Here is a 26,096-nt window from a genome sequence, read left to right as displayed (position 1 = left end):
TCCATCCCATCATCCTGAATCAGAAGAACATTTTTTTACAACCAGAGATGTGAGAAGACAGACACAGAAAAGATATGAACACCACTGTGTTATGAAAATTTGTAGATTTAGGCAAGTCCTAAAGAGTAATTTTTAGGTTTCTGGTGTTTTAAAAACATTATAGGATCTTTTTGAGACTGGGTGTGTCTGTGTGTGTTTGGCTAAAGAAACAAGTAACTTCGCTATTGCAAGTATGTGTAGTGTTTCTTCCCTTTGGTGACTTTATATTACTACCCTGTTCTTCATCTCTCACACGTACGGCTGCAAACATTTGCCCATTCAGTATGCATGCAAACAATAAATGCTCATTGAATGTGTGCCACAATGCTCTGCATTTGGCATTATATCATTTAAAGGAATGCAGAAACTTGATCTTGGACTTCCAGCTTCCAGAACAGTGACAAAATTAATTTTCTTCCCAACAGTGCAAGAGATAAGAGTATGAGAATCAGCCTTGTGATTTTTCCTTTGTTGATCACTCCCCTCTTCATATTACCATATCCTGGATGTCATTTATTTCTTTTAGGTAGCCTTGCTTTGATCCATTTGAATAATTTCTTTGGTCCTTCCCAAGATTGTCCTATGGGGTAACTAACAAGATAGTGTATACACCTGGGCTGGCAACTGGCCAGGACTCACTACTGTGGCCATACTGTTTGTTACTATGGTCAGTCCTGATCAGAATACACCTTTATGATTTGTCATGCCCATGCAATGTGGTTGCTAAATAATGTGAATACTATTTCTATCTATATTACATGAAGTATGAAGAGAAATTGATCACATCAAGCAGTTAAGTCAGCTTTCTCTATAGGCAGACTTGGCTATTTGAGAACTGTCAAAAGAATCCCCATTTCCGAAGTGACAGCCCCATTAGCCTCTGACAGAACTAAAATCCAGAAGCTAGAGTCTCTCCTAATGAATTTGATTATATTTACCAGAAAAGATCATCAACATATTTAATATTTAAACGTCACCTATATATCACTAGATAGCAAAACTCTTTAAATGGAATGTCCATTTATCATCACAACAATCCTACTATGAAGAAGGTGAATCAACTGAGGATTAAATATGTTAAATAATCTGTTTAATGTTATCATCTATTTAAGAATAAAGAGATTCAAACCCTAAGATTAACCTTTATGCTGAGAACAGGAGCCTGTGGCTGTGGTCTACAGTTTAGCACTGTTCTCACACATTCTCCTCCTAGCTTTCTTCATTCCTAAGAAAGTGACCCTGTTTCCAGGGCATGCTCTTTTCCATCTCCTTTTCCTGGTCCCTCTACCTGGGATAAAACTTACCCATCTCTTCCATGGCTGGCTCCTATCCTAACTCTCTACCCCAAAAGTTTCCAAGCCCATGTTCTTGACACTTGCTATACCACCTGATGGGGGTCATGTCTTTCCTATGGGTACATCACAGTACTGTGAAAAGGATCCCCACTTCCCCAAACAACACCCTCACCAGCCTGTGATGAAGCATAAAATTCAGCAGCTGGAGTTTCTTACAAATAAGCAGTGTTGTCACACATTCTCTTCCCACCTTTTTCATGCCTAAGAAACTGATCTTCTCTTGTTTGTTTGCTTATTTATGTTCTGAATGCTAATAGTAGGATGTAAGTTCCATGACGACAGGACCCTAGTCTTTCTTACACATGGCTGTGTCACCAATATCCAGGGACAGTGCATTCCATATAGTAGGTACTCTCTACATATGTGCCAAATGCCAAAGGGTTTGTGATCTATCAAACCCCTTTGCTCTTCAGAATTAAGACTTGAGAGGGCATGTTCTTGACAGAATGGGAAATATGGCAGCCCATTCATCTGACTGGACTCATCATTACATCCTCAAGAGAAAGAATTTTTGGAGATAACAGAGAATATAGGCACCAAGGCAAAAAGGGAGGCTGCCCTATAAAGTAGGGGAGTCTCCAAAACAAATTTTTGTTGACTAGTAGTTTTGACTATAGTAATAGTACAGAACCTCTTTTTCCTGAAAAACAATGCTTGGGCTTTGTTTGCTTATTTCCAACTACTAGCTGCTGCCAACAACAATATATTAAGAACTTAATGTATTTAAAGAACTATCCTAGGTGACTAAGATGATTAATAAGACAAAAAAAAAATCCCTAAGGACTCCTATGAAAATTGGGAGAGAAAGGGAATCATTACCAAATGGATTTGTCCTGGGGGGAGATGGGACCTGAGCCAGGCCCCGGAGTATGGAGAGGATTAGGGGAGACTTAGGTGAGAATTTTGATCAAAAGCATGCTCTCAGGAATGTTACGAGTGTGTCTGGGGACTGTAAAGGACTAGTTGGCAGGGAGTAGACCTTGAAAATGATGTTGAAATTTTTGAATTTTCTCCCGAGTTCTGAAAGGACTCCTAGGAGTTTCTGAATGGACTGGTAAGGTCGTGAAATTAGTATTCCTGAAAGGGAGAGCTGCAAGATGAGGATGGAGGAGGGAGCAAGCTAGAAAGGGGGACCATCAGCTTCCTGCAAGGGACTGTACTTTGTGCATACACTGTCATGGGCACACTCATCATATCCCTCTTTCTCTGGGTGTGGCTGTTTGACCTTGTCAGGCTTGGAGCCATTGAGAGTGGTAGAACATATTTCTTTTTGGTTTTATACAAACTGATTAATTCAGTATTTTGTTAAATGCTTCTGTGTCAGTAGTACCATGACTTTATGAGAATTATGAACAATTTCTGTATCTCCAAGTGTTTTCTGAATCATCAGGACTCTTTTTTATTTTTTGTTTTATATCAGTTCATGCTCACTGTTTATAAATGTCATCTGTGGGTAATTGTAAATGAAAACTATAAAATATTACCATTCAGTCATTTCACAGGTATTATTTGATTCCTGTAATTGTGTTTTAGCAGTTCAGAAAAACACATTTCAGAGAGGCTAAATGACTTATCCATGGTCACTTAGCTAAAGGCTAAGAAATTCTCATTTTAAACCCATTTCTTTTATTGCAAATTTTTTACATCACAGTGAAAATTGGAAGCTAGCACTTAATATACAGGGCAGATGTTTATTAAGCAGAATACTTCATCATTCTAGAGCAAGCAATCTCAGTGGAGTGCAGAGATGAACTACATGTTACAGTGCAGTGGTTGTTTCATAAATACTCATAGACAATAATGACATCATCCACCATTCATTCTGAATCAATCTGTCCCAAAAGGAATGTATCTTATAATGTTCCTCAAATATTTTTAAATGACATATTTTTAAATTAAATATTGACAATAATGTTCACATTTCAATCCTCCTTGGGCCTTGGGCTCAATAATTCTTGGTTATGGAGTGTGGTTTTGTCAGTTTGATCTCATGGAATTTGCAGACAGCATCTATGTGCATAGTAACAGAACAATTCTGGCTGATAGAGAGAGAACGGGTGTGGAGCAAGTGTGGCATGAAACGGACTGTTTGCTTTTTTCCACAGTCTGCTGATTCGACCTGCAAACCCATTCCCCAACTCCATTAGCAAAACCTGTAAAAACACAGGGGCCTCCAAAAAGACAACTCCAACATTTGTAACCCAGAGAGATGTTTTGAGTTGAGAGATCTCAGTTCTATATTTATTTCTTGGGCCTGGGTATTTTTTTGGCTTCAACACTTGTTTCTGGTTGGAAAGCTGAAAAACAAGGATCTAAACACTGAGCGCTTGGATAGTAAAACACATGTTCCCTTTTCGCAGTGACCCTGGAAACAGACGGGGGATTCTTATAAATCACAAAGGAAAATAAATAACCTGACCCATGGAGGGAAAGAGACAACTTGAAAAAAGGGACTTTGGAAAAAGGCTGTCCCTGGATAGCAGTCTTGTGGTAAGTACTAAATATTCATTTACCACTCTATATGTTTTGGCTTAAAGTACATTATTCTTTGACTGTTATTTCCTGAACCCTGTGCTTTTGAAACATCTATTCAAGTTACCCCATTAGCAATATCCCTTGGGATTTTGTTTCATTTTTATTTTACGAACTCAAAAGCCGGCAAATTATTGGAATGTTTGTGTAGTGTCTTAATAGGCAAATGTCATAGTCTGTCAACGTTATATATAATTACATTAATTCCAGCTGAAATCGATTTTAGCTTATACAAAAACACTACTGTACCACTATGCCAAATGCCAAGCCTATATATAGCTGCTCCATCACCCATTTACCTTAACTTTGAGGCTAAGTTGAACAAGAATTCAATGCAAACTTAAATACTGAAGAATTGAGAAAGTGTCAGAGATCTTCTTGGATATAAATTAGTTCACTTATCTATAAGCTTTCTGAGAATTTTAGTGCTGACAAACGTCATTCTTAACAACCTGATTAGATTTGTTTACAGGTTTGAGAATCACTATAGTAAGTGTGAGAAATGGACTAAGTCACTGATTTTGGAAGCTTGGTCACTTTTTCACAGGTTCTGGGCTAAAGTGTAGGTCACCTGTTGTGTTCTATGAGGCATGTGAATATAGCAAGAAATGAAATCAAGCAAGCCACTCCTTTCACTTTCATGTAACTACTAAAGCAGAAGGTTAGCTTGGTACCTTCTTTTGCATATTTGATGGGGATGCTCTTTGTGCATTTGTATACTCATAGCACCTGGTCCCAAGCCTGCTGCACGAAAGTATCCAATAAAATATTGTTGAATTGATTTATCAGTTGTACCTTTAAACTCTGCAGCTATACATCTTACTCTATTGTGTAGAGATCAGTTCTTTACCCCAGAAGAGTGGACATTTCCTTTCATAAACTGTTCATGGATGTAGATTCCTGGGAATTGAGAAAAGGATTGCATTAAGGTTTATGTGTATGTGATGTGTCAAGTTCTCTTGTTATTCAGAATCAATTTCTATGACTATGTGTGCTGTGCATTGACCAGTATACCTGTAGAGACCAAGGACTTTGGTAGTGTTTTAAGTTCTTCTCCATGTGAATGTGACCTCATCTCTTAGATCTTGCTGTCTCCAGGTAGGAAGTGGTCCAAATATGGTGTGTATATTTATGTTTATTTCTTTTCAACTTCTGGGAAAACGTACGATAAAGGGATCATTTCTCAGCCTCTCCTTTGTAGAGCAACACACCAATGTGGTCTGTGTTGGGCTCAGGCAGGGACAAAGACAGCCATATGGCATGATATGAGCAACTCAGAAATGATTCCCTCAACCCAGAAATATCCTTGTCAGGTGGTCTCCAAAACCACAGATTCTTGCTTTGGGTCTCAACTCCTATGCAAATGCCCTATAAAAGCAAACATACTAAGCTATTGTCTTTAAATAGTTCATAGTAGCTCTCATTAATAAAATGCTTTGGATCATTTCCAAATGTTATCCAGATGAGCAGAACTTTGTTGAGAGAATTATCAAATAAAAGGATATAGAACATCGAATGCAAGAAGGGCTGGGCTGGGTGGAACAAGGTGGAGCAGGGGGAGGTAGGTGACCATAGAGGTATTGGAGGCCTGCAAATCCCAGAAAGAGGAAATAGTATCCATGAAACTTTTGCCCACCTTGCAAATTTTGCCTAGGGAAAGCTTGCATATGGGTGTAAGTAAAATCCTGCTACATTATTAGTGTGAGCTGAAAACACAAAACCAAGCTTGCTTTCCTGTTGGCATATGGCTCTACCTGGAGACAAGTTGTGGGCTGTGAATTGACTGGCATAGAACACTGTGAAAATGAGAACCTATTGTTTGTACCACCTGGGAATCTTAATTTTGTTAAATGTCCTTTTATCACGCTTATGAGAGTTTTTGCCTGAGTGAATTATCTTCCTTGTCTTCTTGAAGCAGATTGCTACATCTGCACATCCAGATTGGGACCATCCTGTGACTATGCATGTGAGGGTGCTTAAATGTTGTTGAACAGGATACTACTTTGGCCAAGTGACTACAAATTTTGTGTTATGTTCTCTTCTTTTTTTATGATACTGCTGCTGGGATAATGAGAGAAAGAAGGTGGTGTTTGTGTTGATTCTTTGGGAGGGAGATCTGTTGAAACTGCCTTGAAAGAGCTCTGTTGTGATTATCAGGAAGAGACCTAGACGGGGATGAGGTAAAAGGTAACTAGCCTTTAAAGGACTCAAACATGCTTCGTGCTGAAACCATGCAGACAAGAAGCAGGCAGGGATGATTCCAGATTAGACTTCTGAAAATAAAATAATATAAAGAAACTTGCATTATTCCAAGTCACATTATTTATTTTTATTTTATTATTTTGTTCCTTTCTATTCTCTGTTTTGAATCATAGAATGCTAAAGTGGGAATGAGTTCTATCTAGTCCTTCACCTTGTAGAAGAAATAGATTAGGGCCCAGAGAGGCTAACTGCTTCTCCTGAAGTCATATAACTAGGATTACACCAAGAGTAGAATGTGCATCTCCACCTGTCACTTCAGTTCTTTATCATTTATTACATATTATCCCAGGAAGAGGAGATGTCCTTTTGGGAAACTCACTAGAAGAAAGAGAAGCATATTAAATTTTTAAGTCTTGAAATTCTACTGCAATAATCATTATGACCCATATTTTTGAGAGTTACGAGGCCCAGAGGTAATTTTGACTTGCATATTTTGCAGAAGAAAATTCCTCATAATGTCCTCCAAGAATAAGGTACTATTAAGTTCATTACACTTTTTACTTTACATAAGCAAATCATGAAGCATTGAGTTAGAAATTATAGCTCCCTTGCAACAACTTTTAAATTTTTAGGCTGGAGGAACTACAGAATTAAAAAAAGAAAAAAACCTTAAAGTCCAGATGTTGCAAAATGCTCCTACTGAGGGAATTGAATTTGTGGTCCTTAATCACAAATTCAGAACCTGACGGGAGAGGTTCGAGAGTGTGAGAGTGTGTGTGTGTGTGTGTGCACATGTGGGTATGTGTGTGAGAGAGAGTCCATTCACTCACATATGTGTGTGCCCTGGTACCACTGAAATACATTCTTTGATGTTGATGATTTTTTTTTAACTTTAAAAATTATCCTTTAAGGAGAAAATGACAGGTAAATGGAACTGAAATGGAAAATACGTTCCATTGGCGGGGGGAAGGGGGGGCGGGGGAGGGGGGTGAAACTCAGAAAGGCGAGTGACCACAGGTTTCCTCCACCAGCAGGCAGGAGTCAAGTAGTCTTATATTCGTGGTCAGTAGGATTTTCTCTCTGATAACAATAGAAATCACCCCAGAAATCGAAGCTTCTTCTTGACTCAAAACTGTTCAGCCCTCCTCAGGATGCTTTTTGATCAAAAAAGTCAGCAGTTCACACTGTGCTTTTTTATTTGCAAAACACATTCCCTGGCTTCATGTAGAGCTGTTTGACACTTGTAGCTGGGATAGCATTTAACTGATGAGAAGGCTGGGGACTGAGTGATTTTTTTTTTTTTCCAGCTCACATTTCAATAGCAAACATTCTCCTTTAATTTGGGGAAAAGTACTTTTTTGCTTTTAGGTACAGAGAGTAACAGTTCCTCGGATGGATTCCTTCTTGGTATATTCTTTCTTTCCTATTCCACCAAAGGGAGATGAAATGTGGACTGTACTAGATCCTCAGTTCTGACAGCAGTACAGTTTTGATAGATGCATGGGGCAGAAATGGATTTATGTAAATCCTCCTTTTCATCCTCTGGCCTCTTAACGATTTGCATCCAAATCATTACAGTAATCAGGCCCTTCCACTGCATCATAACTAAGTGGGTCCAGCAGCATCATTGAAAACCTGCTATGGGAATGTGCTGGAGAACTTCTGTTTCTCCCTCTCAGTGTACTCTTCATCCCTTGCTACTCAGCTGTGCACCTCACGAACCTTGGTAGGAGGCTCCCTTGCTTCTGGCATCTTGTTAGAGTGTGTCCAGAGGGAGGATCTAGCAGGTGGAGGTGTTTGCTCTCCTGCTCTCTCCCTGCCTCCTCATGCATTGCAGTGGCTGGACTCCTCTGTCTCAGGTTGTAGCTTTGGTTGGGCAATCCTTTCTCACACTCCAGTTATAGTTATAACCACAGCTCTCTGTGTTCTGTCACCTTCTCAGTCCCCATACCCCATTCAGACTTCTTCATGGGAATGGCCTTTGGATGTTGCCAGTTCATCTCTTGTTGGCTTTCCACAGCCCTGACAATCTTTAGTAAATCTTCCCCTTCTTTGAATGATTGGAGCATGCCACCTCTGGCTGAGACAGCAAGTGCTCATAGTTTTCTGTGGCAGCTAACCTAATAAGCAAGAAAAGTAAAATAACACGACATGGAGATAAACATGTGGTGCTATAGAAGCAGGAGCTGAGATCACTTTGGGAGGATGTGAGAAAGTACCAAGGAAGAGCTGGTGTTAGAGTCATGAATTGAAGTAATGAAAAGAATTTAGTCATTGAAGACTGGAAGAGTAATGAAGGAAGGGGAAACCCAAGGACACTGTCCTATACTTCTGGTGACAACCTCTGTCATTATTTGTTTTGTTTTGTTTTCTCTCAGGGAAAACTTCTTCCATACATCAAATTTAAATCTGTGCTTCTTTATCTGTAGTTATTTCCTCCCCTGTGTAAGGACTAAAAATAATTCTAAAGGATGGATTAGAAAACTCTTGCTATAAGGTTCAGAGAGTAAATACTTCAGATTTTACAGGCCAGATGAATAGCTGCAACTACCCACTGCTGCTTTGCAGCAGAGAAGCCACCACCAACCATAACAGAGTAAATGGGTGTAGCAGTGTTCCAATAAAACTTTATTTATAAGGACAGAAAACTGGATGGATTCTAAAGGATATCTGCATGCAAAAGAAAAATTAAATATTTGAAAATCTGGGTTCATGTGTTCTTTCCTGTTTTCACCATTAGAGTATGCGATCTCTGGAGGCAGGCAGAAGAGTAGAGTCAGGCTAGTATGCAAAGGAACAAATGCCCAAGTGGCAAGAAGCAGGGTGCCAGGAAAATATTTTAGAAAATATATTCAAAATATTTAGAGAATATCGACAGAGTATGTTCAAACTCACTGAGACTTTTTCTAAATGCAAAATTGGGATGTTACTGATGTTACTGCAGCTAGGGAGCTCTAATTATAGTATTTGTCACTTGATGGTGTGGGTGGGTTCTGGGGATATGCTGGGTAGTTTCATCATTGTGCAAACCTCATAGAGAGTACCTACACCAACCTAGATGGTGCAGGTCCATCTTTGGACATGACCACTTGGTATAATTAAGAAATGCAGTAAATATGGTGTGTGTAAGGCTGCTGCTGATATAACACAGAATACTGGTTTACGTTTTCTTAGAAGGAGAGCATTCTAAAAATAAGGATTAAAAATATGGAATAGTAAATACAAAAACCATAATAGTCATCAATTATTACTTTCAAGTATTATGTGCTATAAATAATTTTATGTACTGTACTTTTTTTATGTGATTGGCAGCATAGTGGGTCTGTTCATGCCAGCATCACTGTACACATATGAGTATTGTATTGCACTGGGACAGTAGAATGGCTCTGATGTCACTAGGTGATAGGAATTTTTCAGTGCCATTAAAATCTTTGAGGATCATGGTGGCATAAAATATATATTTTGATATACTGATCAAAATATCAGTATGTGCTACAAGATTGTACTAAGAACAAAAGTCTCCAGTTTGCAGTGCTTTCAGGCATGACTGAAGTTTTCTCGACTCTCAAGATGTCCCATAGGACTTCCCCTCACTGTGGGGATGCTATACAGAGATGAAAATACCTGGCTTCTATTGAAGGCTCCTACCTACTCCAGTTGGAGTTCCCTTGAACACTTCTACGGATGAAAGAATATAAAAACTGTTTACGCAGTGCCTCTGCCATTTGGAAAATGCCAACTTGTCCTTAAGGAAGCCTGACCTTTCTTCTCTGACATCCAGATTGCTTTGAGATTTCCCAAATGAGCAGTGAGTAGGGGAGGGTCAGAGAAGAAATGAGCAGGAGCTTTTTATTCACCCAATTGCCTCATGCCCCTAGTAGAACTATATTCTCAACTGTCTCCTAGCTATACTAAGAAGACAGTAACCATGGCCTAGAGCTAGTTGTCAAAAGGTATGTTGATGTCTGAAGATCTGGCTGAGAACATTCTCAGGAATAAGCAACAGGGGGAGAATAGTCCAGCTTTGGAATGGGCTAGTAACCTTCTGGTGGGTCCCCAAAATGCTGGGGAAGTACCCTACCTACCTGTCTCTCAGCAGTGCAGGATATCTGGGTGATGTGGATAAATACAGGCACATGTGGGCTAGAAGAAGTTGGGAGAGGCTGGGCCAGGAGGGTACTATCCACAAGAGCTAGTTCTTGGAGTCTTGAGGAAGCTCTTGAAGATTAGGAGGGGATCAGAACCCAAGAAAGAGAGTGCTGAGAGGGCGGTTGGAGATTTGCATCGACACTGGTGCTAGAGGCAGAGTCTAAGTGGAGGAGGACCAGAAGAAGGACAGCAGAACAAGAGGTCCAACTAGAGGACACAGGACATATCTGCAGTGAGGGCTGACAGAGTCTAACATCAAAGCCACTTTAGCAGACAGGTGTGCATGCCCAGCTAGTGAATCATGCATGGAGTCTAGATCAGAATGGTCTCCCTCCTTCAGTAATAATAGCTGAAATTTATTTATTGAGGATTAATACTTGCCAAGCACTTTCTTTTGTGCTTTATATGGAAACTTAAAAAAAATGTTGCAACAACCCTTTAAGGTAAGAACTCTAATTATCCCTATTTTCCAGATGAGAAATCGATAGTTTTAGCATTTCACTCAATTTCTTAAGGCCATTAAACCGGCGAGTGATAGACAATTCACCTTGAATCTGGATCCCTCTAGACTATACTCTTGCAGAATACACATTTTGGACATGAGCTCCTCCAAGGTGCTTCCCAATTTTAAAGAATCCCAGCTGCCGCAAATGGCTTAGAGGTTTCCATGGCTATTAGCACATCTGCTAAACCTATGGCCACTGATACGGGGGATAGGCTTGATTTCAACAATGGAACAATTGTGAAAGGGGAGTAATTGAAGGGGCAAGAATTAGAAGGAAAAAGAAATGTTGAGTGTTCAAACATGGGGGTAGACATGCTTTCTGATCTAGGGATTTTTCTGAATAACCAAGTTTTTGAAACAACTCCAACTATAGAAAAATATATGTTTTTACTTGGTAAGGACTGAGTGTGATATGTTCATGTACAAGGTGGGATTATGGACAAGAATGGGAGCAGAGTAAGGTGAAGATGGAAAGTGATGAGCCACATTCAACATGTAGCTGCCTCTAGAATGCAGCAGGGGTTCTATCTTGAGTGATGATCCTGTTAAATGGTTGCATATTCTTTAGTCTGGGCTGCTGACAGATGGAGGTAGGTGGAGAACTAACAGAATCTCCCATAAGCTATTGTGTGCCCGTCACTGGTAATTTGTGCCTCCTCTGGTGTTGTCCAATGGAGGATTTTCCTTCACTGTGGTTTATGCTCACTCTAACTCTTCCTTCCTTCTTTCTTTATTCTTATCATTGATAATAAGGTAGACTGACATAGTAACCACAACTTCTAAAGTTCCCATGAAAACATCCTTTTCTGAGCTGGTCTTCGTAACTGCATTTATCCCATGGTCACATTCAGAGTTTCTTAAATCTGGATAGTATTGACATTTTGGACCTAAAATTCTTCGTCTTGAAGTTGCCTTTGCACTGTAGAATGTTTTACAGGAAACATGGTTTCTACCTATTTGATGCCAGTCACATCCCTCTTTCAGTTATGACAACTCAAACTGTCTCCAGATATAGCCACATGTCCCTTGGGAGACAAATCCATAACTAAACTATAACCTCCCCAAAGCTATGGGCCATGCCATCTTGATGTGTATATACCTAAAGTCTGACACATAGAAAACGCTCAGTGAAATGAACAAGTGAATGAACTTATCAGTGAGTAGTTGTTCATGAGCTAAGTACCTCTTTGTAGGGGATCCTGGATGTGGGATAAGGGGGACCTATATGGAGAGGAACTGAGTGCTGTTTGTGAAAGTTGGAGAGGGGAGATGTTGCATTGCTTTTCAATCTTGCCCAAGGATGATTCTAACGTGTGTGTAATGGTTTTAGTTTTACATAAGAGACTCTTAACTTAATATCCTTCACCATCTTGAGTACCAGGATGCTTGACAGGGGTAAATTTGTTAAAAGACTCCAAGGTTTTGAATTCTCCAGAATATTTTCTATTAGACTTCATGTTAGGTACATTTGTGCATTTTTCTGGGGAACCACGCTATAGCTATCAGATTATCAAGGATATCTGTGAACCAAGAATGATTTTGTGGCTTCACATTCTTTTAGTGTTTCCTTTTGCACCTGCCCACGGATTTACATTCTTTGCTAGGCTCAGAAGTAGGAGCTCAGGTAGCCCCAGCCTCTATTACCTCTACTCAGCTGAAGCAGTGAGTGTTGTCTGCCAGCATCAGATGTAGTTATGTGCATCCTTGGGGTGTCTGAGATCAGTAAACCAAATTAAGAACTGGTCACATTTTTCTGAGGCTGGCTTTGAACTCCCAATTCTCCTGTCTCAACCTCCAGAGCCCCTGGGATTACAGGCATGCACCACCATACCTGGATGAACTGGTCACATTGTGTAAACCATTTGCAAATGCTGTGTTATTGACAGATGAGAAAAACGATGTTGCTTCTACGTTACAAATAAGTACAAACGAGCAGAGATATTTACTTGGCATGTTCCATGCTTTCTTAGGATTCTGAGATCTGCTTGTCATTCTGTTGGTGTCTCATCATCTTTCAATAATGGGAATCATCAGATCATGAGTTTCCATGGCAACTGAGTTTTCTGCATCATCCTTTGGCAGTCTAGGATTGTTTCCATGGCGGAATCTCTAGTGCTTTGTCCATAACAACAGGTAGAGATCCCATCGATCTTCTTAGAAGCTGGTCTTCAAACTAATAGGCTTCTGGGTTTGCTTTCTGTGTGCCTGTTTTTCCTTCTTCGAGTTCCTCTCATCAATCAGCCCAGGAATTGAGCACCTACAGGGTTAGCAACTCTGTGAAATTAGTGCTAAGAAATGCAAAGCATGATTTCTGCTTTACAAAGCTTTAAAAAAAAATCTGGTTGCCTATACATAAATCATACTAATATCTGGGGTATACAGTGGTACAAGAAAAAAAAAAAAACCTGTGGTACAAACAAAAAAAAAAAATTGAGAGGATTTAGAATAAGTTTCCCTTTTGGCAGTATTGATAGGGAGGGCTTACCCCAAGGAGGAAGACTGTCATACTCCCTTTAGAATGTTAGTCCCAATTTAATCTATGATGTACCCAAGTTCCATGTAGGAAAAAAAAATATTGAGAAAACCAGGTGCCTGGCTTATACTTGAGAAATTGCCAAGACCCTAAGCAAGCTCCACTATAATCCTATGATATCATCCCAGCTTTGCTTTTGTCCCCTCCAGCCACCCTTTGTCACTCTACTGTTAGCATTCTCTTACCCATATGTCCTGCTACAAGGCACAAGACATCACACAGCTACATCATTTTGATTTCTGCAGCCTAACTGTCCTGCCAAATTTAACACCCTGGACTATTGGTTGGTTATTATCAATTAATATATATTAAGCATCCCTAGGGGTCATGGCCACGAGTGAGGCAGCACTTTTCATGAATTCCTGTTGCTCTGCCTTGACTCAGCCAAGCCAATATTTATGATCTTTCTGCAGTCATTTCCATTGCCCTCATCTCCATCCCAATTTCAATTAATATTTCAAGAGCAAGTCTGGGAGCCGTTGTATTAGAACGGCTTCACTTAGCACCAGATGCACAGCCTGGGCTCTGTCCCTTTTGTCTACACATTTCGCAATTCTCTTCCAATGTGCAATCCCATTTGTCTGGGATGCTCTCTACAAGCCCAAACAGCAGTTTTTTTTTTGTTTTTTTTTTTCCTGGATCCTTTACATTCCAGGCAGTTCCAGATTTTTCCTCCTCGGAAATTTCAGTTCCCTAACTAGGCTTAATGGATCATAATTGTCCATTTCTGAAGACGCCTCTGAGGTTTGCTTGCCTTCTGTCTTTCGGCACCTTTTTGGGTCTTAGTATTAAGCGGTTGTCTTCAGCTTTGTAGGTTTCCTGATGCAGTTAATTCATTGATTGCTTTCATGCACATGGATGTTTTTGTCGGGTAAATTCTGGGATCCATTTGTCAGATCTGGCAGATAAGTGAGCTCAAGGACTTTTTGCAAGGAGGAGCTGTTATCAGGGGCCCGCCATCTTTGGAGATGGAGTAGCTGTGGGGACTGGCAGTAGTCCAGCATGGGTGGGCACAGTGATGAGAGCAAAGTTCTTATGGGCACCAACTAGGTGGACTGGAATGAGGCTAGTTCTGTCATCCTCTCCTCAGTGGGTGACATTCCAGCTAGCCTTCCGGGTATAGGGGGGAGCAATTTGAAATCCCTTTTGGGTAATCAGGAGCTATTTGGGAAACTTCTGGGTCAACTTTGATAAGCCCTTGGGACAGAATATCTGTCTTAATTCCTAATTGGTGAGGTGCAGCAACAAGTGTCAGAGAGAGGGTTGGGGAAATAGGTCTAAAGTGGATATATCACTCATTCTCTTAGGAGGACCTAAGTGACTTTCCACAGTTCTATCTACAAGACCATGTGTCAACAACATAGATATTCCTTACTTGCTATATCAGTTGAGGTCCTGGAAGGGAACAGATGGAACCCTTTATTCCCAGGTAATGGGAATAAAGAGTCTCTTTACAACGGGGTGGCAGGATGTAGGGGACTCAAGAAAATAGTGCAGTCCCTGGGGCTAAAAAGTGTGGAGCCATTACCCCTAAATCTAGGAAGTGCCTATGAAACAATGTGGTTGTAAGGTGACAGTCACCTGGCAGGAAATGCCCTCTTAGGTGGAGGGTTATGGCCAACAGTGTTCCCAGCAGCAGAGAATCAAGACAAATTCATTCCATCGTCTCTTCCTGTGCTCTAGTCCCCTGTGGGTGCCTCATTGGCTGAGACTAGTCAGGAATTAGAGACAAAGGGGCCCATGCAGTGCCCTGGAGCAGGATGGAAAAGGGTAGAGGGCGGATTTAGAAGGATCAACAAGATGTATCCCGCACGTTCATCCTACATGATAATATATACAACCACCTCCCTTTTCATAATTCTGTACTGAGAAAACACTGACCTTCATCAGATTAGTCCATGTTTAATGTATTATTTGAAGTAAGTTTCTATGCATTGTTTTCTAGTCCATTCCCTTGGACTTGTCCCAGACAATATGATGGAACACCTTCAGAATATAAGTTCCACACACCTAATTAGTCGCATGATCTTTTCTTCAAGAATAAAAATGCTTGGTATGGGCCTGTGTACCTGTTGTGTGCTGCTGGTCTATGAGGAGGGTGATCTAGAGGGTTTGTTAGAATTCTAAATCTAACATTGTTAGAATTCTAAATCCTTAGCTGTAACCTGAACTGAACTCTTGAGCAGATTAGCTTCTTAAACTCCCCAGACTTCTTTGTCCACTGCTGAGGACAACAACTCTTATATAAGGGGGTCATATAATATCCAAGTGAAATAATATCAAGGAATTGTTCTGAAACTGTAGGACCCTATGCAAATGAAAAATGTTGAAATATTATGGGAGTGGTGAATTTTAGCTCATCATAATTAAGCAGCAGCAGCCTTAGAAGAAAGTTGTACTAACTGTTTACTGTGTGCAAAGCATTCATTTTAAAGGGTATAAAGGAACGGGATACCCTGAAATGTATCGGGAAGAATATAGGTTGGCTAGGGAATTAGCCTGCATTGGATGTGAATTCTAACCTGCTAAGTACTCCTATGTGAGCTTGGCCATGTAACCTACTTTCTCTGCGCCTCCATTCTCATCCATAATCAGGGATGATAGTATCTTCCTCAAAGAGCTGTTGGGAGAATTAAAGGAAAGAAGTCTTTAGCACAAATACAGCACACAGCACAGTGCTTGGTGTGTAGTCTTCTCTATACTGAAAATATGCAGAGCCAGCTGACGTGGCCTCTCCAGATGGCGGTTTTCTTTGTCTGCATGTGGAAGAAGGCATTCAGAAAGCTTCTTGGAAAATGGTTCGACTTTCATACGTACATATATGGTGTTAAAACAACAGCATATCAGTGATGTTATCAGCCAGCCATGTTCGCCAGGGCATTTAATACTATAGGTTGTATCAGACCGAGCCTGGGATTTCTTTCTTCTTAGTCCAATTGCTCTGTAGTGCCCCATTAATGAGCTGTATGCCTTCTTATGTGGAGCATTATATTTTTCTGGAACTTTTGGCCTTCTGCCCCACCCCTGAAACCCAGCCAATGTCTATTTATAACAGGTAATTTTATTCCAAAGGCTTCCAGAAATGCCCCTAGTCTTCTAAGCAAATGTACAATGACTTCCTATGACAAGGTCCTGCTGGGTCTTTTTGCCCCAGGCCCTGTGGAATGGGTTTGAGGGACAGGGCTGTGGAGCCCTCCTTTGTTCTCGTTATTCCTCCAAATGCTTTGAGCTTTGCCAACTCAGAGCAGTGGGAGATGGGTTTGGGGGAAGGCACCGGGGAATATTTCCCATCTTACTCCCTCCCTTTGCTTTGACGGGGAAAGACTTGGAGGGGTCGAAGTGGAAAAATTTTTCCACTACATAAAGAGAAGGAAAGAGGAAACAGGGTCCCAGTGGCCTCTTGCCAGGCCCCAGGAATGCGCCAACCCTGGGAATTGGCCCGTCGCCAGCCTCCTCAGAGGCTGCTGACTTGGGAAAACTGGCTCTCTGGCTGCTGCCAAGAATGCAGACAATGGGCTTTTGGACAGTTCAGCTTTTGAAAGTTTGGCTTTTGTTTTATTATTACCAAAGGTAACATTTATTGGGCACCTATGTGTGCATGCCAAAAGATAAAATGCATGATTGGAAATCAACGTAACTTAAACCAGGCAGAAGTACCAGGGCCCTTGTATAATATTTATAGCCCACATCTAATTAGGGCCTAATCCTTTGCTCGGGCACATTGCTACCTTAGACACAGTACTGAACAGCACTTGGTTCTAGAACTGAAGTCAGTTTTCAAGTGCTACATTGAGCCATACTATGTCACCTGGAAGGACTGATGTTAGGTGAAATCAGTTTATTCAATTGTCATTTGATTGGGAAAATAATTTGAATGAATGACACACACAGGTGTGTATTGATGGGGTGAAAGAGACCAAGGCCCAGCAGTTGATTCAGGAAAGAGTAGTCCTGGTTTATGTAGAATACTATATTTTGGAATGCAAAGAAAGGGGCCAATTACACACTGCCCTTGATGTGTCATGAAAGTGTTATAGGACACATAAAAGACCTTACAATATTCTGTGTGTGTGTTTTTATTTTTTGTCTAAATAAGCAGTATTGATAATAATAATACAACTAATTTTAGAGTAGGACACTGGACTTAGATATTTAATTGTGTTAGCTCTCTTAATTTTCACAATAATTCTTATATAAGGAGGTGATATAATATTCCATTGTACTGATGAAGAAACTGAAGCTCAAATATTAAATAACTTGACCAAGCTCATGTGGCTAGTAAATACCAATATCTGTCTTCCCACAAAGCTTCTGTTTCTGGTACTATGCACACATCCCTTGAGCACTTTTCAAAGCTGAGAAGAGTTTCCTGGCTTCCCTTTCCTGTGGTACTCCCAGGATCCTGTCTTCCATAAGGTTCAGTGTCATAGTTTCAATAGTCAGTTTACAATGACTCTTCTCAAACTAGGTCCCCTCTGCTTGGAGCAGCCTGCTGTCTCTTCCTCTGTATCATGAGGAGATCCCACAAGAAGGCAGAGTCCCCTGAGGACATCCCAGGAAGAGGTTCAGGCCTTCCCCCTTTTCAATTCAGGCCCCCACACCTCATTTTGAGAAAGATCTATTTGTGTGAATCCAGATGTGTACAAAAGATACAGCAAGGATTTCTTTGCTTTTCTCTTTCCAGAAAGATTGCTCACATAACAAAAAACGAAAGATTTCTTTAAATAGCTTTAAAGCATTTTAAATTGTATTTAATTTTCAAAAATTCAATTTGCCCTAGTAGTTTCCCATGGAGCTAAACCTCTAACATCAAGCACTTTTCCTCTGCGATGGAAAACAGATCACAGATGGTATTTTGGGTGTAAGCACTTTCCCTGAGAGCCCTGAAGGGCCTGGAGAGCCTGCCATTGTGCAGAGAAGTTTTCATTCCAGGGAAGAGGAGGATAGTCTCAGCCAGGGCTCCCAGGCTGCAGATCCTCTCTGACAGTGTGTCATTCCTTCACAGTTATGATGGGGCTGATTGACAGATAAAGGTGTACTATAGAGTTAATCCAGAGTAACTCAGACCTCTTTATAACCCTCCTCATGTCTGTAAAGGACTTTTCTGTTATATAGGTCTATAAAATTTTTTCCCTCCTTGCAAATTATATCTATCAATCATTTATCTTTACACATACTCTGGAACCCAACCCTCTTAATAAAGGAAAGAGAAAGCAGAAAGGGAAGAAATTAACTTAGTCTATATTATGAGACATTGGAGATATGCCAGGCACCTTGATCCATTATAATGGATCCTTCTCTCAACAAATATTTATTTTGCTCTGATATTTTCAGAATTTTGTGTTGAACAAGACAGATGATGTCTTTCTTTCATGGAGCTTACATTTAAATAATTTTCCCACCAAGCTATGAAGCATATATCATGATTCCCATTTTAAAGATGTAGAAACTGAGGCTCAGAAATATATTCCTGACTTTTTCCAAATCACAAATTGATAAGAGTTGGTACCAACTTGACACTAAAACTTACATCTGACTGTGAGCCTGTTTCTTGGTTTTTCTGTACTCTGTATTATTTGTAACATTCAATTAAGGATCTAGTCTCTCTCTCTCTCTCTCTCTCTCTCTCTCTCTCTCTCTCTCTCTCTCTCTCTCTCTCTCTCTCCCTCTCCCTCCCCCTCCCTCCCTCCCTCCCTCCCTCCCTCCCTCACTGTTTGAGGACAGTACTTGTTTTATGTGAGGAATTGACTCGGCTGAGTCCTAATATAGTATAAGGAGGAAGATAGTTTGCTTTCCTGTGTGGTTACCAGCTCTCAGTGGAAAATTGGCAAATTAATTAGTGAATATACACTAGGTGTTCAAAGTCCTCTGGATGAAGATAACTCAGCTAAAAGTTGCCACCCCTATTGATAAGCATGAGACTGCAAGCATCTTTAGAAAGGAAAATGAAACCAACTTGTAGAAACCAGGTATAGTGTTTACCATCATAAAATAGGACCCAACTCTACCACTGACCAGCTGCATGTGCCCTTCATATTATTGAACATTTCATGGCCTTCTGTTTTCTCCTGGACTTGTACAAGGATCAAGCAACACAAGAGCATATATAAAATAATTAGAGTTATGCTCTAGAACAGTGAAAACTGATAAGTCAAGAAGCAGAGTTGGGAAAAGGGGAGTAATTTGTTTACAGCAATATCTCCAGAGCTTGGGAGAAATGAGCATGCAAAAATAGTCCTTGAAGGACTGAGTAAAATAATACAACAGGCACTATAATCAAACAAAAACTAAGCATTGTTGATGATAGGACAGGTTTTGTTCCTTTTACATATCTTTTGCCACCAAGAAAAGCTTTTATCTAGTGATCCATGCACATTCTTGAGGTGGCCCACTCCAAGAGCTGACAGTTCTTCTCTCCACTCCCAGGTAACCAGGCAGCAGGCTTACCTGTCTGAGTTGGTCTAAAATCACACAGATATCTGTCATTATGAAAGTGAGGAAAAGGGGCCATCTTTCATCTAGGACCCCACCTTGCCTCATGTAAAACCTCTTCATTATTTCCAAGCATTCTTGGAAGCTTACCATTCATTCATTCTTCATTTGTCAAATTGTCATTGAACATCTTATGTCCAAGTCACTGTGCTCCTATTAAAATCTTTTCCAAATATTGCTTTTCTCTAAAAATATAGCATTTTTTTCCTTAAAATTTCTACAATGATTCCTTCAGAGCTCTGGCAAGTGCACCTACAGTGGACGTACAGGCTCTAAGCACAGGCTGTGAGAGCCAAATGCAGGAGTTCTGAACTGAGTTTGATGCATATCAAGGGTATAATGTGGATGTGGACATGAACAGAAAAGGGAACGGAAGACTGACTGGGTCTTGAGACTAGAATCACTTTCTAGGGACAGGCAGTGACTCTTTGGCTCAAAAGAAGAAGAAAGAGAAATGATGAAATACCACCACTAAACACACACACGCACGCACACACACACACACACACAATATGGAGGGCTGCCTTTTATTTTTTTTTATTTTTTTTATTGGTTGTTCAAAACATTACAAAGCTCATGACATATCATCTTTCATACATTTGACTCAAGTGGGTTATGAATTCCCATTTTTACCCCAAATACAAATTGCAGAATCACATCAGTTACACATTCACATTTTTACATAATGGCATATTAGTGACTGTTGTATTCTGCTACCTTTCGTATCCCCTACTATCCCCCCCTCCCCTCCCATCTTCCCTCTCTACCTCATCTGCTGTTGTTCAATTCTCTCCCTTGTTTCCCCCCACTTTCCCCTCACAACCTCTTATATGTAATTTTGTGTAACATTGAGGGTCTCCTACCATTTCCATACGATTTCCCTTCTCTCTCCCTTTCTCTCCCCCCACTCCTCTCTGTTTAATGTTGAGGGCTGCCTTTTATCACATGGATCTACTGTCCTCTTTGCATTCAAAGCCCTCAGAAATCAGCCAGCATATATTTGGTGTCCCAGCATGAGAAAGAACCCATAATCCATGGTGACTGAATGGATACAAGAGTAAGCAAGGGTACTGAGAGGAGCACATCATCCCTCAAGCAATGCATTTCTGGCCCATCTCTAAAACTGGATAAACCCAGTCCACATGAGAAGGATGTGTATAAACCAGAGGAAGATACTTGCAAACAGACCAGACAGAGCCCTCATGGAGTTCTGAAATATTGAAGAAACCCAGAGCTGGACATCACAGCAGTTGTCACTGAAAGCACAAGTCAGGGCGATAAATGGGCATCAAAAATCCAGGTGCCTTAATACTCCCAAGAAGCAAAGACAGCATGTTGAGTATCTCATGTTAATGCCACCTCCCTATTGAATTTTGTGGTTAGTGTCTCTTTTTGGATATTCCCAGGAGGACTAGAAAATGGCAAGGTGCCATGTGGTGCTATTTCTTGAGACTAATTATCTGAGAGAATTCCTGGAAAATTGAATAGAGTTGGGTTTCTCACTTGAATGAGATTCACCATCATCCGTGACAATGTACAAATTGATCCCTTAGAAAAGTTAATAGCCTAGCCATTATTAATATTAACCAGTTAGATCTGAGCAGTAGGAATAATCAAATCATTATTCCTGTGTCTATATTCTTTGTACACATACCTAACACAACTAAATACATGAATAAGCACAACTTTAGTTCTGAGTATATGACTATATAATCTCTATTCAGATTCTATAAATGGACAAAATCAGTAAAGTCAAATTTGCTGCAGTCTTGAGAACTTGTCTGTGTGATGTATGTTCTAATACTTCTTTTTAGGTGAGATTTGTAAGGAATTTATTTTTATCTCTCAGTTACTAAACTTCCTTAGACTGTGTCAAGAAGAGTTCTTTAATAACTCACTGTTACAGTTACACTTGGTGGATTCATTGTAATCATTGGGTTTTGAGTCTGTCAACTTACTAAGATTATGGGCTGCTATAGGACAAGATATTTGTAATCATCCTACGTATGTTCCCAATGTACGATACAATGCCCAGCACACTATGGGACTCAGTAAATAGTTAAGGATGTCTAGGTCTGTGGGCTTCTGATCTCAGCTGTCAGTAATGGGCTGAGTCACTCAAGACAAGTCTCACTTCTCATCTTCAGCTTTACCTTTGAAGCTTCAGCTTTACCTTTTTTTGTCTGTGTGATCAGAAAAAGGGACCCAGTGATCTGTCAAGCTCCTTGTACCTGAGTGATTCTGTGATATTGAACGCGCGCAGCACAAGAGGAGGTACTACAGGAAAAAATCAAAGAAGGAAAATGCAAGGTCCCAGCCATCACAGTGTTTTCAGCAAAGCTCTAGAGAAGGGTTTTCAAAACGGCTGATAAAGCATGGTGTGCCTCCTCCTCTGTGTTGCACTTAAGTAAGGAAAAAAGGTAGACATGGCAGAGGTTAGAAGTGCAGGCATCAGGGACCAGGGAAAAGACAGGTATTATAGGGAAGAAATCTATGTCACAAATACATCACCATCACAAGAAATTTATGTATAAAACAACACTGAGAAAAAAAATTCACTATTAGATCATTTATTCTGTTACCTGAGGAAAAAAATATTTACTTAGATTTGTCTAGCATGTGTCAAGATGAAATTTTTTTCCAAGTCATTTTGCAATCCTACTTTAATGTTTAGACTCCCCCCTTTGCCCAAATCCACCCTGTTAGCTTTGCAATCAATTTAAGGATTCTGTTTTGCTGTAGGGCACTGCTGCCTCAAAAGGATGTGGCCATTCCAGTTGATATTTGATGTTCGAGATAAATTCTTACTCTGTCTAGTTTATAGACCTCCCAGGTGCTTTGTCCCTCATAAATCTTGGGCTTTCCAAAACTCTGCTGCAGAAAGACACTTGTCAACTGTGCAGTGTCTGCTATGATGAGCATGCTTGAGTTGTAAACGAGGTGAAATTTTGTCACTTACCATTCTGTGAACTTCAGAAGGGTTGAACATAAGGCAAACCTACAGAATGGGAAATTCTGAAGTAAATTGTAGATTGTGTAAGTGACTGAATATTTTCTGAAAGGACTGGAACATAAGGCTGTTAAAATTCATACTGTAATTGAATTAACAGTTAATAGAACTCTCTCTCTCTCTCAGTCTGCTTGGCAGAAGAAATAAATCATTTGTAATTTGCATTTCTTTGCAGATCTAAAATCAGACATCCAAGCTCTTTAAAGCAGCACTTCCCTTTCATAAGAGTTTGGATTTTCCCTGCATGATGATTCAAGCTTCAGATTTCTAGGTAATCAAGCCCAAACTTGTAAATGTTTAGTATTTGCTTTTCTAAATCCTTGTGAATTATCAGAGAAACTATTTGGAAATATAGCCTTAGGTCCCAAACAAGTTGGGAACCCTTCACCTCTGAAAATTCACGAATCTGGAAAATAAAAATACATGGGCTTTTGTGGGGCTTTAACACCCTGCATTGAGTCCTAGGCTGGGTTTTGTCCTCTGTTAGGTGGCAAGAAGATGTGTCCATTTGACATTGGTCCCATTTCACAACCTTTCGAAAATGTGTTGAAGAGATTCCATCTAGCTTGTGCATTTTTAGAACCCAAAGATGACGGAGACAGAAAAACTTGGGTATTTCCCTTTGCCATAATAGCAGTTTAACTTGCAAATAAGCTTTGCAAGTTAAATATTTATCTCACCTTCAGGTAATAGAAAACTTCCTCCTGAATGAAATGTGGTTCATTTTGCCAATTTGGCACTGGGTCTCAAATCCAAAGATATCTCATGATTCTTTGGTATGAGCCCTTATATGACTTTGACCACATCTGCAAAAGTGGTCGACTAAAAGATAAAGCTGTTGATAGCTGGCATGCCTACTCCCCATGCAAAGTAAACTATCTTGGCTTGGGAACCTGTATTACAACTCAGTGTTGTCAGCCAACAGTTCCTTGATTCAAGAGGTCACAGACCTGCTAGATTTCCAAAAGCTCTGAGATATTCTTGGAGCCATAAAACAATGGAATCTGTAGAAGCCAAGATACTCAAGGCTGGTGAGGTAATCATATCAAGCTGCCAGGTGTGAGGGCATGGCCTTTTGGAGAAAGAGGACAAACTCCTTACCCTTCCTATAGCTTGGCACGATTGAATGAAAGACATGTGGTGAAAATCACTTCCTCTTTCTTTTACAGAATGTCTTTGCTGCAATTTTGCTTTCCTTTTTCTCACTCGATCTTTCTTTTTTTTTGGCAGGGGGGAGGGGTACCAGGGATTGAACTCAGGGGCACTCGACCACTGAGCCACATCCCAGCCCTATTTTGTATTTTATTTAGAGACAGGGTCTCACTGAGTTCCTTAGCACCTTGCTTTTGCTGAGGCTGGCTTTGAACTCGCGATCCTCCTGACTCAGCCTCCTGAGCCGCTGGGATTACAGGTGTGTGCCACTGCAGCCTTCATCACTCTTTTTTTCCCTCTCTACTTCTTTCCTTTTTAAATTCCTCCCCCTCCTCTTACCTCTGCCCCCTCTATTCCTTCCCTTACACGTATTCTGCCTAATTGTGTGTAAATGTCAATGTCCTGAAAGGGAGTCCATGGGTTTTTCAAGTCATCCACTCCCCCAGTCTCATTCAGCACTTGACTCACCACAAAAAATGCAGCTCTTACCTTAACTTTTCCAGGCTCTGGAAACTACCCCTCACAGCTCTCAAGTGCTAAATGTCAATTAAAACCACCTCAAATGCTGGAACATATGTTGCTGGTGGATGGCTGGTTTCCCCCCCAACAAAAACCTAAATCACTAAAATTGAGCATGCACATTCAAAGGCTTATTCCCTATGAGAAACTTCAACATCAGAGGAGTGGAGGATTTTAACACTAGACGGGGTCTTAGATATCTGAATAGATATTCAACCTAAGCACAGCTCTAGGGACTGTATTTGCTCATCTTTAACATGCCTGTTTGTGGTACCTGAGGTTCTTTCTATCTCTCCGAGAACATAGAGAGGAAATGCCTTGTGGTTACGTCTCTTTTATTTACCAATGACAAAGGCCATATCTGAGTGTAGTTGGCTCTGCTTTGAACTTCTCATTTGCCTTCTTTCCTTATGGTCACAGTCATATTTAAAATTTGGGAATACTAAAATAGCCCAAAGAACCAACAAATCTTTTGGAGTTTTAAACCAACTTCCCCGTGGTTCTCTGTGCTCTGAAACAGCAGACAGCAGATCTGCTGCCCTGGGAAGTAGCTCTTCCTTAAACAGGAAGTGCATCCTGCCTGACAAGGTGGTTAGTGAGAAGCCATGGATGGAGTGTCAGGGGAAGTAAGGGAAGTGGGGCCTCTGTTAGCACTGTTACTTCCCAGTGTCCTTCCTAATGGCATGCTCTGTGGCAGGGGTTTTTGGTGTGAAACCCCACGTGAGAGCAACTTATTCAGCGCATTCATAGCTTGGCACACTGGACTTTCAGGCAGGAAGCCATAGCAACCATTTTAATACCAACATTCAAAACAGTCTCCTTGTAATTAGGGGAGTATTAAGAAAACAGAGCTTCTGCTTCATTCTGGCCAGAGCTCAAAGATAATATGCTATGTTGCAGTGAGTATTTTTTTCTTTTCTCTTAAATCAAATTTTGACAATTCTTTATTCTTGAATGTAGATGAGACACTTTTGATATTTGGAAAATAAATGTGTTGCATCAAATTGTCAATGCTAATCTTTTAAAATTGGCAATTGCTTTAGCTCAGTTATATGCTCTATAACCCTGTCAATCTGTATAGCACTTGGTTTCCATGGGAATAAGCTCTGCACATCCATTCAGCACAGAGAATGAATCAATTCAAGAGTTTGTGATTGTATTGACAATCAGTGTTGAGTAATTCTCTTGATAATTAGAAATATCATCTACATTGCTCCATTAGAAATACGATTCTCTGGGTTTTTTTTTTCTTTTATTATTGTTTGTTTTTATTTTTATAATTATTTTTTAATTTTTTTTAAATTTTTTATTGTTGGTTGTTCAAAACATTACATAGTTCTTGACATATCATATTTCACACTTTGATTCAAGTGGGTTATGGTGCAGCCAATTTGGAAAGCAGTATGGAGATTTCTTGGAAAGCTGGGAATGGAGCCACTGTTTGACCCAGCTATTCCCCTTCTCGGTCTATTCCCTAAAGACCTAAAAAGAGCATGCTACAGGGACACTGCTACATCGATGTTCATAGCAGCTCAATTCACAATAGCAAGACTGTGGAACCAACCTAGATGCCCTTCAATAGACGAATGGATAAAAAAATGTGGCATT

The 26,096-nt window shown here is 40.3% G+C and overlaps 1 protein-coding gene across 4 annotated transcripts in view; it reads left to right on the top strand.

Moving 5' to 3' along the window:
- Nckap5 (NCK associated protein 5) overlaps positions 1–26,096 on the top strand; it is a 969,537-nt gene that overhangs the window by 133,180 nt on the left and 810,261 nt on the right. For 2 of the 4 annotated variants that reach the window (XM_046447215.2, XM_046446521.2), the window contains exon 2: positions 3,755–3,884. In XM_046447215.2, coding sequence (XP_046303171.1) covers positions 3,816–3,884 — 69 coding nt within the window. In that variant the 5' untranslated portion in view covers positions 3,755–3,815. Of the gene's footprint in view, positions 1–3,754; positions 3,885–26,096 lie in introns of those variants that run through there. The other 2 variants (XM_058581637.1, XM_058581204.1) reach the window with 2 other exon arrangements.

This window comes from Marmota monax, unplaced genomic scaffold (assembly GCF_021218885.2).
Source record: "Marmota monax isolate L192 unplaced genomic scaffold, Marmota_monax_Labrador192_F-V1.1 WCK01_AAM20220418_F8-fsc00154, whole genome shotgun sequence".
NCBI lineage: Eukaryota > Metazoa > Chordata > Mammalia > Rodentia > Sciuridae > Marmota > Marmota monax.
The sequence above is the reverse complement of the archived record's forward strand: the minus strand, read 5'-3'. Positions and strand labels throughout refer to the sequence as shown.